Source organism: Rhinatrema bivittatum, chromosome 7, assembly GCF_901001135.1.
Source record: "Rhinatrema bivittatum chromosome 7, aRhiBiv1.1, whole genome shotgun sequence".
Lineage (NCBI taxonomy): Eukaryota > Metazoa > Chordata > Amphibia > Gymnophiona > Rhinatrematidae > Rhinatrema > Rhinatrema bivittatum.
The window spans coordinates 269,272,329-269,291,070 of record NC_042621.1 but is presented as its reverse complement, the minus strand read 5'-3'; the positions used below and the strand labels follow the sequence as shown (position 1 = coordinate 269,291,070).

At 42.9% G+C, this 18,742-nt stretch overlaps 1 protein-coding gene across 4 annotated transcripts in view; it reads left to right on the top strand.

Moving 5' to 3' along the window:
- The window catches only part of DPCD (deleted in primary ciliary dyskinesia homolog (mouse)), a 42,754-nt gene that overhangs the window by 6,130 nt on the left and 17,882 nt on the right, over positions 1-18,742 (top strand). For 3 of the 4 annotated variants that reach the window (XM_029610217.1, XM_029610220.1, XM_029610219.1), the window contains exons 2-4: positions 6,804-6,884; positions 13,794-13,939; positions 15,574-15,707. In XM_029610217.1, the coding sequence (XP_029466077.1) occupies positions 6,804-6,884; positions 13,794-13,939; positions 15,574-15,707 (361 nt within the window). The remainder of the gene's footprint in view (positions 1-6,803; positions 6,885-13,793; positions 13,940-15,573; positions 15,708-18,742) is intronic. The other variant, XM_029610218.1, reaches the window with a different exon arrangement.

Genomic DNA, 18,742 nt, shown 5'->3' with positions numbered 1-18,742 from the left:
GTCTCCTGTCGACATTTGCCGAGCTGCGACGTGGTCCTCCTTACACGCTTTTTCCAGGTATTAGCGTCTGGATGTGCAGGCCCGGGAGGACGCAGCCTTTGCACGTCTGTGTTGACTGGACAGCAGGCAGCCTCCAACCTTAGTCTGGAGTAGCTTGGGTACATCCCACTGGTCCTGAGTCCATCTATCTACATGCTAGGAAAGGAGAAATTTACTACTTACCTGATAATTTCGTTTTCCTTAGTGTAGACAGATGGACTCAACTTCCCGCCTTTGGCTGCCGAATGATTGGTTTAATGGTCCTCCTGTGGGGCTATGTGTTCCAGGGGATTTTTGGTAAGTGTTCATCCAGTCCCTAGATTGGGGTACATACATGAGTTTAGTGTTTTCCTTTTGGTTGAGTACAGTAATGTTTGACTGTTTTAATCAAGTTTTTTGCTAGTCTGTTCACAGTTGCTTTTGAAAAGAATGCTGGCGGGCTGATGTGTGTGTGTGTGTGTGTGTGTGTATGTGTATACTGTGACGTCAGCTGCTCTCTCTCTATCTGCTGGCAGAGGTGCATAACCCACTGGTCCTGAGTTCATCTGCCTACACTAAGGACAACAAAATTATTAGGTAAGTAGTAATTTCTCCTTCTGCCTATAGACAACCATTAATCTTGGAAGCTTTTCTCCACCTCAGACTAGGAGTTACATTCGAGTGCTAAGAAAACCACGTTGGGGGGGTAATAGCTAATACTATCTTTAATATAGGAGAGAGCACTAACCTGTACACACATTGGGGCCGATGTAATATGGTGCGCTGAAGCTGCTGCGGGTTTGTTCGCAGATGTAAGCATGTTTGTACACACGTTTTCCCGTGCAAAGCCCTATACGAGGATGTAATAAGGGTTTTGTGCGTGGGAAAAAAGCATGTACAGACGCAATTACAGACCCGCGGTTTTTCCTGCGCAAAAGCATGCTAAACGGCATGCAAAGGAGACTATTAGCTAATCATAGGCAATGCAGGGAGCTGCTCTAATGCTAGTGCAGGTTTTTTAATGTGGGTTTTTTACCACCTAGGTCAGGGCACGAGTTAAGTATCAGCGCCGACTCGGGGCGCCTATGTCGGCGTCTGAGCATCCTGAAAACCACCTTGCTGAGCATTTTTCTCAGCATCCAAGTGGCCAGCTTAGCTAGGTGCTTTTCTGGGCATTGGAACAGCCAGCTTAGGTAGGTGCTTCCCTGGGCACTTTTCTCGACGTCTGAGCAGCCAGATTTGCGACCAGCTGAGTGCCTAGCTCAGTGCTTGAGCGGTCAGATACACGGCCAGAAGAGCGCCTGAGCAGCAAGATTGGCTAGGTGCCTTTCTGGGTGCCCGATCGTGCAGATTTTTCTGCCACGAACAGAAGAGCACAAATGGCCTGATAAGCACCTGGCTGAATACCTATCTCGACTTCAGAGTGGCCAGCTTAGCAAAGTGCTTTTCACGGCATCCGAGGTAGGCGCTTCCCTGGGCAGACAAATACACAGCCAGAAGGGCAGCAAGATTGTTGTGAATTAGCATCCATGAAAATATTTGCCATGTTTTCTGCAACACAGTTATTGGAAATATTGAAAATTCTTTCCAGGGTCATAGTTTCACTTAATAGGGAGACCTGTTCGCTTGCTCACTCGCTTTTATATATGGATTATCGGCACGGGTTTTGAGTGCAGATGTGGCCACTTATTACATAGGCCCTATACCATGCTTAGGTATGCGCATTTTTCCATACGTGCACGGATTTCTTTGTTTATAATTTAAAGTTTATTGATATTTATAGATATTGATGTATTATATTATTCTGTACGTTTTTACATTGTCAGTTTGTGGTATTACATGATCTATGACAATTGTACACGTAAACTTTCGATTTCATGAAGGTTATTATTCTTTTATTATGTGCGTGGATATCTGCGCACAAATCATTTGCATAATTTATTTTTTACATTCCTTGGAAGCGCCAGCTTCGGCCGTGTGCGGTGATCAAAACCCACGCTCATAACGAGCGCCTGTTTTGCCCCGGGCCTTATTACATCGGCCCCATTGTGTGCATAACGTTTGTGTGTAAAACTCCTTGCTGCATCAGGACTAAAGATTTTGGCACAAAACAGATTAAGCTCTTTGTTCTATTGAGTGCACATTATTGCCTCATCCTCATGGCTTGGTATCTGGCTAAAAGTTAGGAAACCGAGAATAGGTCATTTCTCTCAATAGAAAAATAGTGAACTGTCCCAAGATCTTTATTTGGGGTGCTTTCTAGATCATTTATAAATATATTAGAAAAGGGAGCAAAGTGATCAAATTATTCAAAGTAGTTAAATCACAAGCTGATTGTGAGGAATTGGAAGAGGACCTTGCCAGACTGGAGGGTTAGGCATCTAAATGGCAGATGCAATTCAAATGTGGGCAAGTACAAAATGATGCACTTGGGGGTAAGCTCAGGCATGAGTCCGGATGTTGGAGCTGTTTTCATGCCAAAGTGGGATGTCCTCAGTCTCTCACTGTGTTAGCTCTGTTCCTGCTCCGCGGTACTGGTTCTTAGGTCTGCCGTAGGCCTGGGGTTGAGCAAGGCGCTGAAGTGCTCGGCACCCAAAAAATTGCTGAAAAGGGCACCTTAATTTGGGGCCTGTCCTCAGGATGGAGCCCATTGGAGCCAAAGCAAATAAAGCCGCATGAGCCCATGACTGTGGGGTCTGTTGGGGTCCTGTCAGTGAAAGCACTATCCTCTTTCATGTTGTAGAAAGTCCCCATGGCACCGACCCATCTGTTCTACTCTGATCAAAGAATTGGACCTATGTTTTATGATCCTACTTGTGATCTAGATTAGCCACTGTTGGAAACAGGATGCTGGGTTTGATGAACCTTTTGGAGTGATCCAGCATGATATTTCTTATGTTCTTAGGTGCCAGTAATTTAGATCTAAAAAAAAATTTATTTTTTTTTTGGTCCAACAGTGTTTTTCCTGCCATTTTGAGTTTCCAGCTCATCCGGAATTAGCCCCTGTTGGGGTAAGAGGTCATGCGCCTTCATTTACAACTACCTGCTTTTTTTTTTTTAACCCCTATTTTATATTCCTCTCCCAACTCACTTAATCCAGTCATTGCAGTGACAGTCCTCTACCTGCAGTCCGGGGCCCTAATCTAGCCACTGAATGTTGTCACTGTATAATGACTGGGACTCCTGCCCCTGGCCTCTCCCCTCTGGAGCTGTGAATACTGCCTCCACAGCATCTCCATTCCTGGCTGACCTGGATATTGAACTCAAGTCTGCGTGGCAGTGCTGTGCACTGCCAGTGAGTCAGCCCCATAGAAACACTCTCTTATGAAAATATGAGAGCGACTTCCAAAAGCAATCTCCACAGGTAACTGGCTTTTTGATGATAACCCTCCCTGTGTGTGGCTAAAAGTATGCATGCAGTTCAACTCCTCACATACTTTCACCTCCATTTGATGGCAGCATTTGGGGAGGGGGGAAGATTAGGATAAGGATTGGAATAATGCATGTACATTGCATTTTCAAAAGTGCATGTGTTTTAAGCAGAAAAAGTGCCTGCAGATAAACAGGCACAAATGTCTGCGGGTACTTTTGAAAATTGCTTAAGGAAAAAGTGAAAGCATGTGTGTACTGAGCTCTCAGCAGCCATGCAGGTTTAGGGAAATTTTGTGTGGTGTAGGAAGTTAGTGATAGGGATTACAGTTAAGCGGGCAGGTGTTTGGGAGGGGCCTGGACCTCAAGTTTTTATGGCCTGCAAATTATTGCCATTCTTTTGGGGGTGGAGAGATTGGGGCCGATCAGACAATATGGCCTGACCTAATTTTTATTTTGTGGATAGAGGATTGCATCTACTGGCCCAGAAAGAGGTTGTTTATCGGTTTTTTTTTTTTGTTTTTTTTGCTTTGTTGGTTAAGTTTCAAATTATCCAGGTACACGTGCCTAGATAACTTTAGGACTGCCCCATAAGCCATATTGAGAGAGATTTAAGGATCTAAAAATGTGCTTTCTAGAGGAAATTGGGAAAGGAGCCATATGTTACAAATGTTCAAACATCTAATAGGCTTAACAAGATACCAGCAGGTGGCATTTTCCATAAAAAGAGAGGCTCAGGACAAGGGTTCATCATGTGAAGCTGAAAGAAGGAAAAGTTCAAAAGAAACACCAAAAAATATTTTTTAGCCGAAAAAGTGGGGATTTACAAGATTGGACTCCCAGTGGAGATGGTAGGAGCCAAAATGGTAGCTTAATTCATGTATGTGTGGAACAAGTACAAAGAGACCTTAGAGGCAGGGGGAGGGAAGAAGATCGCAGATAGAATAGGATCTGAGAGCACAGTAGGAGGTACAAATATGTAGTTTGGGGGTTCATTTCTAGAACCCATAGTAGTAGTCCTTATCTACTGACATCCATTAGCATGTCTGTTGCTGGCCTTATATACTTCAGAGCAATCTTTCATTGACATTGTAATCATTTCATCATAATTTAATCTACTTATCTCACAGAATACAATGTGCCTGTATTTGCTCTTCTACTCTGCCTTCCGTCCTCCTCAACCAAACCTTTACAAATGCTTCAAAATGCCGCAGCTAGGATCCTTACAAATTCGCGTCGGAAGGACCACATCACACCAATTCTTAAAAACTTACACTGGTTACCCATCAACTATAGAATCCTGTTCAAGATCCTTTCTATCATCCACAAAACCATCTATCATCAATCCTCACTCCAACTCAAAATACCACTCGAACTCCACGCTTCCACAAGACCGATCAGATCGGCATACAAAGGATCTCTCCAGGCACCCCCTAATAAATCCACTAATCACATCTCCATTCAGAAACGAGCCTTGTCCACTGCAGGACCCTACCATTGGAATCTACTTCCCCCAGAACTTTGCCAGGAACAATGCCCTTTCTCCTTCAGAAAGAAACTGAAAACCTGGCTGTTCATCCAAGCCTTCCCTTGATGGGTCTCCTCACAACTAACGTAGACTCTCACCCCTTAGTTTCACAGTTCCCCCACCCCCACCCTTCCCCTCCTCATGAATCGTTCTCGTTTTTCTTACCAGGCCATTGTCTAAGCTAATATCATATGTAGATTGTTACTTACTTTGTTATGTTAAACTATGTTCTGTTAAACTATTACCTTTCGCTCTTCTCCTCCCGCACTGTAATTTCCCTGTTCATTGTAACTTTATCTTCTATTTAATTGGTTACCCCTGGTTATGCTGTAAACCGGTACGATAAGACCTTCGTCTTGAGCATCTGTATATTAAAAGAACTTAAATAAATAAATCATCTTCAAATTAAATAACCAATTAACTGTTGTTATTAAGGCATTTTGCTCCCATTTTATGATGTCACTTGTCCTCGTTCTGGAGTTTTTGTATTTTGTGTTATCCTTTTGAAAGGATCATTCAAGACCAAACAGGGGCCTTTTCAAAAGGTCAAGGTACTCTCTTGTTGGTCCTTTTCAAAAGTTGTCACAAACTACAGAGATGCCAGGACAATTAGTGAGGGCTACTGGAACTTTATACTACAGAATGGAAGTTGTCTGCTGATGGTTTCCTGTCTTTTAAGGGCTAATGTTGTTCTATGGATCATGTTGAAACCTGATTGCTAGAAATTTAACATGCAAAACCGAGCAATATATGAATTCATAACAGAAACATAAGACAAAACTTCCCAAACTAGGGGGCCGATGCAATAAAAAAGTGCAGAAAGCTGGCGCTGAAAAGTCAACGCCCGCTTTCTTAATGTGTGCAATGCATCCGTAAGGGGGGCACCATGCTATACCCAAATTAGGGGGTCGTACTTGCTAAGGCGACCCCGTCGTGACTGCCAGTAAACTCGGCGTCGGTCTTCATAACTCAGCGGTCTGCTGAGGTTATTTTTAAGTAAAAAAACAAACTACAGAAAAGCAGTTTTTCCTGCTTTTCTGTACTTCTTTTACATGCGCTCAGCTATTAACGCCTGCTCCAGGCAGGCATTAATAGCTGAGAGCAAAATATGCATCTAAGTCGCACACTTTTTTTTTTTTTTTTTTTAATGCGGAGTGAATGAGGAATAGCCTCATTCATATGCATTTGCATGTGATGAGCGCTATTGCATTCACTCTGCGTCGAACACGCATTAAATAGGCGCTAATCCCCCTATTGCATTAGGGGATGAATTAGCGCCTATTTAACCCACGTCCGAGTGCGGGTTATACAGTGCGCTTGGCTGAGCGCACTGTATTGCATCGGTCCCTAGGAGTCTGGAGGAAGATATACATATGTGAAACCCATTTCTAAAACCTACTTCTTAAATACAAACATTTTAGTTTCTTCTTGGTTGGAAATAAATTGCTGCTTCTTACTGATTTATTTTTTATAGTTAAGTATTAGAAATAGTTGAAAATGAAGTTCATACTTTTCTCCTGCTATAAGGGCAGGAAATGTACATTTCCTGTTGTGTTAATTTCTTATTCACCAAATTTTATATTAAGGGGAGACGTCTCATTAGAATGGACATACCATGCATCTATTTTTATGTTTGCAATGAACATTTTGTAAAACAGACATGTCAATGAAAAGGTGCTTTCCTTCTCTGCCCTTTATTTATGACCCAGCCTGTCCGTCCAGTCCTGCAGGAGATGATTTGTCTTTATTGTATCGTTTATTTTCTCTGTTGATTTGTATCTGTTCTGTTGTTTGTTTTGGAGGTGGATGTCCTATTATAGAAGACGCTGAGGGATGTCTTTGAGAAATGTCTTCTGTCTCACGGTTGTTTTATGTGCAATACTTTTAGGGAGGAAGAAAGTGCATTACCTGTTTCTTGATGGGAAAGAAATGGCAGAAGAATATGACATAAAAACCAACGAGCTCCTGCGTAAGTGGTGTCATGCTTTGTGTTTTCATTCCCATTGTAGTTTCTGAACCTAGCCTTTCATCTTTGTGAAATAGATAAAATGGACGTCAGCTATGATAGGGTGATAAGTGTTAATTTATCTACTACATTTTTATATTACCACCCTGGTCTCTACAGATTGAACACTGCTTTGTTCACCACATCGCACAATCTGTTTAAAGTCAAGTAGTACAGATGAGTGCCTTCACTAACAGCATGAAGTGAATACATTTAATATTAAATACTGGTAAAGCTCTTTGCTGTACCAGCATTTAGACAGCAGCCCAGTGGAAGGAAATAAGGATCCTTCCTGCTGGGGTTCACAGTTACTTTTAGAAGTTTGAGGGGTGTTGGTGGGGGTGGGAATTTGGTGCCCCACAATTTTTAACTTTGGGAATGTGGAGGTGTTAGGGGGGATTGGGCATTCTGGTCAAATACTTTATTTTTCTATTGCAGGGCAAGAAGAAAGGCATGTGGTTTATGGTTTATTTATATCTCACGTATGCATGAGCCCTAGGTGGCTTCCAAATCATATACTTAAAAATAAAAACATCACAAAAACATAAAAGGAATAGATATCGCTTCAAATATAAAATATAGCCAAGATAGAATAAAAACAAAATCATAAAACCAAACAGAATAAAAATATACCAATCATAAGCTTGTTCAAAAAGTAATATCTTTAGCTGCTTCTTAAAAGTTTTTGTGCAAAGCAAAGAATGCATCTTAAGCAGCAGATTATTCCACAAATTGGGGGCTGCTAATGAAAGAACGCACAGGCGAATTTCAGTCAGGCATGCTTGATGCACAGAAGGAACTTCCAATAGATCTTTCTGGGATGAACGTAATGTCCTTGTTGAATTGTAAGGCTTAATCAGGATGTTAATATACGGGGTTACTGGATATGCTCACAATTTATGTACCAGAATGTGCAAAGACAAAAAATGTTTGGGTTTGTTTATCCATTCCATGGGTCGCAGTCATTTGTTTGGTTCATTTCTCCCAAGGACAAACAGGATGGCAGTCTTCACATGTGGGTTACATCATCAGATGGAGCCTAGCATGAAACTTTGAATTCACAGCTTGTAGAAGTTTTGAGCATGCCCTAGCTGCCTCCCAGAGAGGGCCCCTCAGTCTCACTTTTTCCGCAGAGCTAGCAAGTCACTGTTCTTTGCTCTTCACATCTACTACAGTGAAAGTTTCTGGAGCTGTAGGAGCTGTCTCTCTTTCTTGCAGGACCTGGTGGATTTGTTTCCTCTCTTGAATACCTTTTTAGGTAGGCTTTGTGTATTTCATTTTTTTCTTGTTTTATACCCCTTATTTCTGTCAACTGCATGGTACACTAGTCTGGTACCAAGTGTAGCCTGCTTGAGGCTTTTCACTCGGTCTTTGTGTTATGTTTTTGCCTTACTCGAATACCTTATGGAGCCTACAATTTTCAGGGTGCCTGCGTGGGTGAGCTAGGCCTCTTACCCCGGTTTTGGGGACTTGCCTGGGTGCATACCATGGTGTTTCTGGTGGTCTGTCCGTATGAGGCTCCTGCCATTTTTAGTTAGCATTCCAGGCAGCAGCTCCAGGAGACTTAGTCTAGTCAATGAGTATCAATGGAGGCCTCTATGTTGAGGGACAGCTAGTGCCAGATGAAAGAGTGTTCCCATTGGGAGGAAAACTTATTCTCCCCACCACCCTGGGAACCAACCTAGTCTCAATAGCCCCAAGTTAATTATCATCTCTGGTGCCCTGGTTGATGTGGCCTCCTCTCCTGCCAGCCTATTTTGGCATGGCAGGCTTCAAGGAAGCTGTCACCAATGGATGCAGTTTTATGTCGCAGGACACGAGTACGGAACACCAGGGGCACCATCGGTTGCCATGGGCTTCACTGCTACCGTTCCATGAGAGAAACAGCAGTGAGCCATTCCCGACGCAGTTTCAGGGGCTGTGTCCACCCTCTTGGAGTGTTATCAGGTACTGGGGATACCATAGGGGTGATACCATAGAAAGTTACCCACCACTATGCTATAATCAGATCCCCAGTGGTACTGGGGAGCCATCGTTGCATTGTTCCAATTCATTTCATTGAGAGTTAGTGTGACAGTGGAGCGCAGCATGTGCGGTTTAGTACAGCAGAGCATCTACTCCAAGCGCCTCGGACGCTGGCAGGCGGCATTCTCCCTGTCTGTGCAGTACACAGCCATGCCAGGGTTCTGCCATCATTGCGTCAAACTATCAGTCTCTTCGTCTGTTCTCTAACTGGCGAGGAAGGCAACATCACATATTCTGTGATTGCTTTTTGACAGCATGCTGCCACTGACTCTGACAAATGGGACTCGGTCCTTGCTGTGCAGTGGAATTCTATCCACAAGCATGGTGAGTGGGTTTGTAGTTGTGCTGCCATCCATAGGATGGGATACCACTGTATGAGTACTAGTCAGCGTGATTTTACAGCGGAAGGCACTATTCTTCAGTTAGCCTCTACTGTGTGGGTGTTTCTGTCGTGGCGGAGCACAACAGGTAGTGCGCCGCAGCAATAGGACTGACCTAAGACTGCCTCCCTGGTCAAAATCCTAGGGGGGTGGATACCAGAAGGGTAGTGTCAGGAGTCTTTCTCAGAAGAGGAATATGTCTTTTGACCCCTACCATGTTAAAAATTCCCTTTGTGGGGAAGCCCCTGGGGTTCTGTCCCTTGCAGGTTTATCGCGAACTGGAGCCTCGATTCTTTTGAATCTGTGCATCTTCTTGAAGGCCAGGACTGGGGGACAGCAGCGGCAATCATTGGACCGTTTTTGCTGGGGTCCCCCCGTTGATTACTGTGGTGGCCTTGCCCATCTGAGGGTGGCTGCAAATGGCAGATTGTAGCTTCTGAATCTCAGCGATCAGTGACTGTAACTCAGCTCTCACCTGGCAAGTTAAAAGGTTCTTCTGGATCATGAGGCCCCGATTCCCATTGCTTTCCTGTCCCTTCAGGAAGGGAAGATACGACTGGATTTCCAGGGCAACTCTTATGGGTCCCCCTCTGAACGGCTGGTTGTCCACCCCTAAAAGGGGTGTCCCTCATTCTCTGTTTCCCAGAGAAAGGATGTCGCTGCTTCTGACTGTCAGTCTGTCTTGGATCCTCGTGGGATCTGAGAGCCAGTTGGGCGGTAGTGCTCTCCTTAGTCACAGCGGGTCTAGTTTGTGAGGGAGCCATTCCAGATTCTGTCTCCTCATTGTATTAGAGGTCTCCTCTTCAGGGTAGCTTCCTGGTGAATATTAGGGGTTTCTCTCATCCAGGAGTCACCTTTGATACTTGCTGAGCTCAATGGGTGTTCATGGAGGACCACAATTATCGGTCATTCTCGCCTGTGAGGAAGGTTCTAGTCCGTCTAATTGGCAAGTATACTTTTCAACCTATCAAAATATCCATGGCTGAGAGAGTTGGGGACAAGGGACTCCACAACAGAGATGCTACTCTTTGGTTGCCATCGGCTTGCAAGCTATATGTCCCATTTTAGGGATATCCAAGTCTGCGGACAGGGGAATCCTGGTTCATGCAATGGTGGTTCCATTTACTGGACTCTGTGCTTCCTTGGGGGAAGTATATATAATCATGATGAAGGTGTTAATAACTAAGCCAGGTTATGGGCAGTCTGTTCCGAGATAACACTGAGCATGCCCTGGTACCCTTAGGGTTTTCAGGCCATTGAAGAAATCCTGTTTGACAGGGGTTTGCACTTGTGGCACCCCTACTTCCCATCTCTTGGAGTGTTTCTGGATTTCTTCCTTGGGGAATTTGACCTCAGTTTAGCTGTTCCAAGCAGGCTGAGGGCTCTCTCGATGGGTAACACCCTACTGGAATTTGCAGTGGGTTATTCGCTTGGGGTTGAGCTATACAATCTAGCAACTTGTTCTTTGCTCCTTCCTATTTCCAGTTGGAATGTCGAGGGGAGGGGAAAGAAAAGCTAGTGCATTCATGGTATATTTTAGTGTATGCTTGCAGGGAAAGAGACACCAATTTTTCCCTGTATTTTTTGCCAGGTTCCGGCCAGTACTGCCTTTAGCTTTTCTCACTTCATTAGGTTGTCTAAAGTGCCTTCCTGCTCACCTGAACTATCCTGTAGACAGGATGGATAGCCTTTCCCTTGACAGGGTGCAGTGTTGGTGAGCTTCATGCCTAACTTATTTCCCTGTTTGGGGTTTTGGGCTAGCGATCCCATTCTGGGATTCTTTCATCCCCTGAAACTCTTGATGCTGCACTGTGTGGTCAGCTACATCTGGTGCTTTGGCTCGTAGGGTCTGTTATTGTTGCTGATCATTCTTCCAAGCGTTGCTTGGGTTTTTCTGCCCATTGTGCCTATCACCTAAACATGGGCACACTTCTGCAGATGCAATCTGTCCTTCAGAAGCCAGTGGACTGCAGTTTCTTTCTGGGGAGCTCTCAGGCCCCAGTTGGGTTTTCAGATGTTTTGTAACACCGAAGGAAACTATGCAGTCTTCGTTCAAGAGTCCTCCTCTTGTTTACATCTCTAGACTTTTTTCCTGTATCCAGGAGGTTCTAGACCTACTGTTATTGCCAGATTTTACTGATCTGAAACCCTGCTTGTAATGTTTTCTGTGATGTGGAGTATATTTTTTGATGGCACTCGCATCACTCGCCTGCTTAGGCGCCTCTGCTGCGTATTGGGTTTTTGTGTTTCTGTTTTCTTTTAGTAGAACCCAACTCTTTTCCTGCCTTAAACCCTTTTGAGGGTTAGCTGCCTCACAGGTAAAAGGAAGAGAGGTGGTGCTTTCAGCACTGTGGTTTCCCTCTTTGTCCTGCTCTGACAGCCTATATCTTGGGAATCACCCATTTGTGAGGTCTACCATCCTGCTTGTCCTCAGAAATCAGAGTTGCTTACCTGTAACAGGTGTTCTCCGAGGACAGCAGGATGTAGTCCTCACAAAACCCTCCTGCCTCCCTTGGGAGTTGGTTTCTCCTTGTATGAGCTATATCAAGGATTGAGGCACTCTGCCTAGGGGGCAGGATGATGACTACAGCTGCACATGCTCAGTAGGGCATGTTTGAAAGTTCTAGAATCTTTAAGATCAAAGTTCCACACTGGGGCTCCATCCAATGAAGTCACCCATGGGTGAGGACTAAATCCTGTTGTCTTCAGAGAACACCTGTTACAGATAAGCAACTCTGCTTTACTTAAATGTAACTGTGATTCTCCGATGGACAGCAGTATGTCAATCCTCCATAAAAACCCTCCCGCTGGAATTGGTTTCTCCAAGTCTTAGTTTTACCATGGGCTGAGGGGTCCAGGCTAGGGCTGCACGTGTCTAGTAGAGCATGCTTAAACTTGTAGAAGCTTTGAGCGTGCCCTACTGAGTATGTGCAGCTCTAATTACCTCCCTGCCTCCCAGCAGGGTCCCTCAGTCGATGATGAAGCTAAGACTTGGAGAAACCAACTCCTAAAGGGAAGTGGGAGGGTTTCGTGAGGACTGACATTCTGCTGTCCATCGGTAAACCAATGTTACAGATAAGCAATTTCACTTTCAAACGAAAACATTTTTTTGGTTGGTTGGTTGGTTCTTTTGTTTCCCAGTATAGTCAATGAGGGAAGCAATTCATCCTATTTTTTTTTTTTATCATTTCTAATGTGGTGAAGGCAAGCCAATGCATTAAGACTGTCAATGTCACTCCAAAAGTGGCACACAGAGCCCAAGAAATTGTAATTTTATTTATTTATTTATTTAAGGTCTCTTTTATACCGACCTCCGTTGACACATCGCATCGGTTTACAAAAAACAAAAACATTTGGGCAAAATGGTGTTAACAGTGGCAGGAGTTTTCCAAGGCACCATCAGAGGAGAAAATCAGCAGCAAGAGTGACCAGAACACCCCAAGACTCCAAAATTGGGGCAAAGGGCACCAACAACAGTGGCATAAACCTCTCCCCCCTACCCCCCCCCCCCCCCCCCAAGGCTGCATGAGAGGGGCAGAGCAGCACCAAGTGTGGCATGAAGGGGGAACAAAGCATCAAAAGAGCCTGGAAAACTCCCAAGGCAGTGATAGAGTAACAGTGTGGCATGAAGACCTCCTTAGAGGTGCAAAGCAGCCACCCGGAGTGGCAAGAACATCCCAAGGCTCCAAATGAGGGGCAAAGCGCACCAATTAAATTGGTACAAAGGCTAGGCAGGGAGAACCCAGAGGAAATCCTTAGAGGAGGCCTGATGGTTCTGTAGGGTGGCATTAGGTGAAGGAGCTGGCTGTTCAGTCTTGGGGTTGGTCTTCCCTTTTCCTCTTATTTATCCTCATCAACATAGTACAAAAATACCATTTAAATAATACTAAATTGAGTTGACCGTTTTTTTTTTCTATTTTTAATGATAAATGTCAATATATTGTATTCAATGCCCAGACATAAATATGTTATGCTACATAGGTTGCAGAGGTAAAAGCATTCAATATGTGTTAGAGTGCCATTTTATCTGAAGAACTATTAACTGGAAATGCCTATCATCTGGAAAAATCTAAACTGCCCCCTTCCCCCCCCCCCCCCCCAGCTTTAGGGTCCAATCAGACCCACTGGCAAGCAGAGCCGGTAGGCCTGGTGTTTCTCAAATCTGCTCCTTCAGCACCTCTCATTCCCCTCAGTCACCGCTGAACTAAATGCTTCAAACTGCGGAACTACCCAGAAGGTGAGGCGCTGAAGAAGCGAGCATGAGAAACACCGGGCCCTCCGGCTCCACTCGCTGGAGGGTCTGCTTGGGTCGTGGGTGGGAGGAGCTCCCATTATCCTTTGTGGCCTGTGGCCCAAGCATTCTGCATAAATGAAACACCACTGTATTGATTTTTCATATTTTGCATTACCGATAAAATTCATCCAAGATAAAGCAGTAAATAGACTTTTTCTCTGACTTTTTTGCAAGTCAGAAAATGGAGACAGAAGAATGCCTTGGGATCATATGGACAGTGGCAGACTGAAGTGGGCGAGCTTGCACCATTGTCTACTAGCATGTTGGAGTTGGATCACATAAAGGAAAGCAGTTGCAATGTATGTAAAGCAGATCAAATGGTAAATTTGAATAGTGATGCAGTTTACCAGCGAGGTTATAAATGCAATGACAAATGTTAGCTGTTGGACCTGATATTAAGGGACAAATAAGCTGATTTCTACAGAAAAGCCGTATGGAAACCTTCAGTAAATCATCAAGCTGATTTTACGGTTTTGGTTACTATTTACTCTGTGTTGTAACTGGAAGTGAAATAATTAGTTGGGATTGTTTTTTTAGGTTTTCTGGAGCAGCTGCATTGATTATATATTTGTCTGTTTTATATACTGTATTATCACAGGCTGTTAATGTAAATTATGATAGAGTAGCAATCATGTGGTTTCAGAGTTTAATAAATGAGATTTATGATGCTCATGAATAGGCAGCTCTTATTTAAGAAGGACTGAAACTTGATTTATATAAAGGAAGTGATGCTGAATGTGCCCTGGAAAAGTCAAAAGCAAAATGCATATAGGAAAGCAGTTGTTTTTCTGAGGCATATTTAATAACATCTCCCTCTTTTTGACATTAGTAATGTTCACCCAAACCTCTTGTTGCTGTACCCTTTTGGACTGTTGGATTTCTGTCATCAGTTGTTGTACCGTGATGCCCGCTCTTTTGGATGGGGTCCCTCACCAAGTCCAGGCATCCATCCGCTTGAAGGAGCAGTTTGGGAGACTGCTTGTCAGTATGGCCCAGTGCAAAACAATCAAATCCTTCTCTGTCTAAATTTAATAAACTCAAGACAGCTATCAAGATATAGAAAACCATCATATGTCATTAACTCTGCATCTGTTGCTCTTCTGCTTATGGGGTGTCTGTTATATAATCATCAGTCTATATGATAAATGTTTCTAGATATTTTTTTTATTTTTCGAGGCATTTTTAAGCTTTTGTTTCTGAGCTGATAACTTGCAACCTCAGGATGGTAAAATACTGAAGAAATAAAACACAACACATTGCAACTCTCGATCATTAACACAGCATATATAAATCAGTTTAAAGTGTTTTTTCTTATCTAATGGGAATTTTTTGTTTTGAATTCTGTTGTGATTGGTGGAAGTTTTGGCATCATTTACAAGCATAAAATGACATTCATGCTTTATTTCTGTGCAGGTACACCTTTGAGAACAGCCGTTGCAGAGATTGAGCCTGAAACTCTGAATCAGTGTCTGATTTTATTTCTTTGGTAATTTGCCATTCTGAGATACTGTAAAAAGATAACTTATCAGCTCAGAAATGGGATATTATTTAAATGCATTGGGAAAAAAAATATATATTATATCACAGACGCCACATAAGCACAAGAGCAATATGTGCATAGCTAGCGTTGTCATATGATGGTTTTCTATACACTCATAGCTGTTTGAGTTTATTAGGTTTAGACAGAGACGGATTTGATTGTTTTGCATGGAGCTTTGTTCCTTCTCCAAAGTTTTATTTTTACAGTATAGCATAGTGATCAGAAGAAAGATACAGTATGGGTCCTTAGTTTGACTTCCTTACTAGCCATTCACGCAGTAACCTTGAACAAATCACTTCACCTTGCTGTGCTTGAAATTAGATTGTAAGTTCAGCATCTTTGTTGTCATGTATAGTTCTGTGCATATTGAAGATCATAGTTAACAAATAAGTGTTTTATTTATTCAATACCTAGCCTATTTTTATGCGAAAAGACCTGAAGATGAGTTTTCAGTGGAGGATTCGTAACTTGCCGTACCCTGTTGATGTCTATGATGTCTCAGTGGACCAAAATGAACGCTGCTGCATTGTACGAACTTCTAACAAAAAGTATGAAACTATTTTTTTTTTGTTAAGTTGCATGTTGAATCTTGGTGCAATAATTTGCAAGATTTAAAAAAAATGTTTGAATAAGAAACCATATATAAATTTTAACTAAAAATTGTGGCATCTCTATTGTTACATATCTTTCCAGTTTATATGATTTATGCCAGGTCTGATTACAAATATATATGTGTCTGGGAAGTTTATTTTGGTTAAAAAGCCTGAATTGGGATGGGTGCGGATTGTGAACTAAATAGGGGCGCTTGCAAGTTCATCTACCCAGGAGGGTGGTGTTCAAAGGAGACAATGGATAAGGAGTGATATCCTAGAAACTGAGATATATCCTTGGCAGGGTGGGCAGGATTAACTGGGAAGACTGGATGGATCAGGAGATCTTTTCCTGTCATAATCTGTTACCCCTTCCCTCTGTGCCTACATACTGCTTGGGAGGGGAGAGATGGAGCTGGAGTAGGAAGCAATGAGAGCTGAGATGAAAAGTTGAATCAGACTTGCCAGATTTGTGATTATGATCATTTGTGTGACAACTGGTCATAAATGGTCATAAATGCAGAATTACAGCATCACTGTAGCAGGGATAAAGAAAAGAGGAAGCAGTTTCTTCAGGTCTGCTGTTGCTGGTCATTGAGTACTTTGCAGATCACAGGTCCCCTAATCCAGGACCAGCCAGCATGGTTTCAAAAAAATGACTTTTAATGACTTTTTTTTTTTTTTTTTAAATTCCTAATCCTCATTACGTATTTTTTTTCTCTTGCTCCTATATCTGTATTTATATGCATCTAATATATATATTTTACTTTATCATATTGTTTTTATAATTCATGATATATGGCACTGCACATGAGTGCAAAAATATTTCTGCGTAGTCAGCATATGGATGGGCTCTGCTGAATTCTGTTTTAACTGTTTTCCTCTCTCTTCTCTTGTAGCACTTGCTTAGTGTATGCTACGGTTTTCTTGACTAGTGTAGATCTTGGGAATATAGTTTGGCTTCCTTCCAGCTGGGAAATGAAATCGGTTGGCAAGAGTCTCTGGAAGTAATCCTCTTCCTGCTTTATTCCTCGTTTCCCACAGAGGTCACTGTTGTCATGGTTATACATACAGTGATAAGTGCGATCATTATTGCAAAGGGAGCTCTATGCATGGCATTCTTGCAGCTTGAATGTTAAGCTGGAATTCTAGAGGGCACTGCTGACAAAGAACTGTCATCATTTCTTTGTTCCCCCTATAGCTTTACTGCTTATAATTTAAAAGATTTACATCAAACATGTAAACTTAAAGCTTCATTCTTCTAAAAATAATCATTATGTTCAAGAGGGAGAATCTGTAATTCACCTAAAAGTTAACACATTTTGTAAGAACATTGCCAAACTCCTGGAATAGTTAAGAGGGTTCCAGTCTAAATAATGGCTTTATCCAGGTTTTCAGAGTGCATTGACTTGATAGATACATAGTTTCGATTAGCTATATATTTTTAAACTCACCAGAGGGGAGTACAATTTTATTTATATTTAGTGTTAGTAAGTGAACAGCATTTTGGGTATCTGTTATGCTCAGTGATCCGCAGGCTGCCCCTGAGAACCGCTGCTCTTACATCCAGCCCTGCCATGCCACGTCCTGATGCAGAGAAGCACTGTTGGTGCAGAGTCCGCCATTGGCCATCCACTCGGCAGAACACTGCCATCACCAAAATGCCGCGTCTTCTAGGCGCGTGCCTTTCACCAGCACATAAAGGGACCACGGTGGGAAAGACCCCACGGCCCCTAATGATGACGTCAGCCATATGGCCAAATAAGAAAACAGCATTCCAGACACAACTTGCTCGGCAACAGGTCCAGCTACTCTCTAGTAGTGAGTGTTGCTTCCCTGTGTTCCAGCTTGTCTTCATATTTGTTTGTTGCCTGCTTGCCTTGCTTATCCATCCCTCTTCTCCTTTTTGGATGGATACCTGGTTCTGACCTTGGCTTGAACCTCTGATATGCCTGATCACTGCCTGCCTCTGACCATTGCTTGGACCTTGGATACGGCCTGACCGCCACCTGCCTTTGACCATTACCTGGACACTGGCTACACTTGACTGCTCCCTGTCTACGATCCTAGCTAACTGCGGCCCTCCTTTTCCACCTCCAGCAGAGACCCCAGCCCACGTTCCCCCCGAGGGGAACGTGGGCTGGCATAGATGAAGGTTCTGACTGGTCCCTGCTTCACCTGGGTTTGCCTTGGCCCTGGGGTCCACGGATGCAACAGAATCCTTAATTAGACTTTAGATAGTCCTATGTCTTTTCCTTGCCTGCTTTTCTTCTTCATTTAGTTTGTTATGTTTCTTTATACTTTGATCAGAATATTGGGTAGCTTAAACTCAAAATAGAGAGATGGTGGGCTTCCAGATAAGCAGCATAATTTGTGTGGTCTGATTATTTCTTATATCCTTTTAAAATAAATGACAGTTATTCGATTCAAACTAGATATTAAGCACTACTCACTAGTGCGCTGCTTTGTTTAATGCGTGAAAACAGATTTCTATTGCAGCTAGCATTGTTTTTTATGGGGCCTATTTATTAATAATGCACATTTTCCATGCTAATGCATTAGTGCACTTTAGTGAATAAAGCTGTTTATGAGTGATAAATTATTAATTGAGATACATATATAGGGAAGGAACCGGTCACCATTTTTATTTTTGGCCTGGCAGTTTCTTCTTACTCCTTTTGGTTTCCAATGTCTCTGATGGCACAATGGCTGTATGAACCTACTTTCATAACTATCCAAGGTTTTTCTCCTATTTTTAACCTGCCTCATTCCTATGACTTGCTTTCCATAATTAAAGAGGTATTTCAACTTAACTTAGCAATCTTTTGAGTAACCTAACATAAGAGCATAAAATTTGCCATGCTAGGTAAGACCAAAAATCTACTGAGCCCATGATTTTGTTTCTGACCAAAGCCAATCTGAGTCAAAAGAAAGCATCTGGCAGATCCATTCAGTATTGCTTGCTCCCAGGGATAAGCTCCTCATCTGCATGT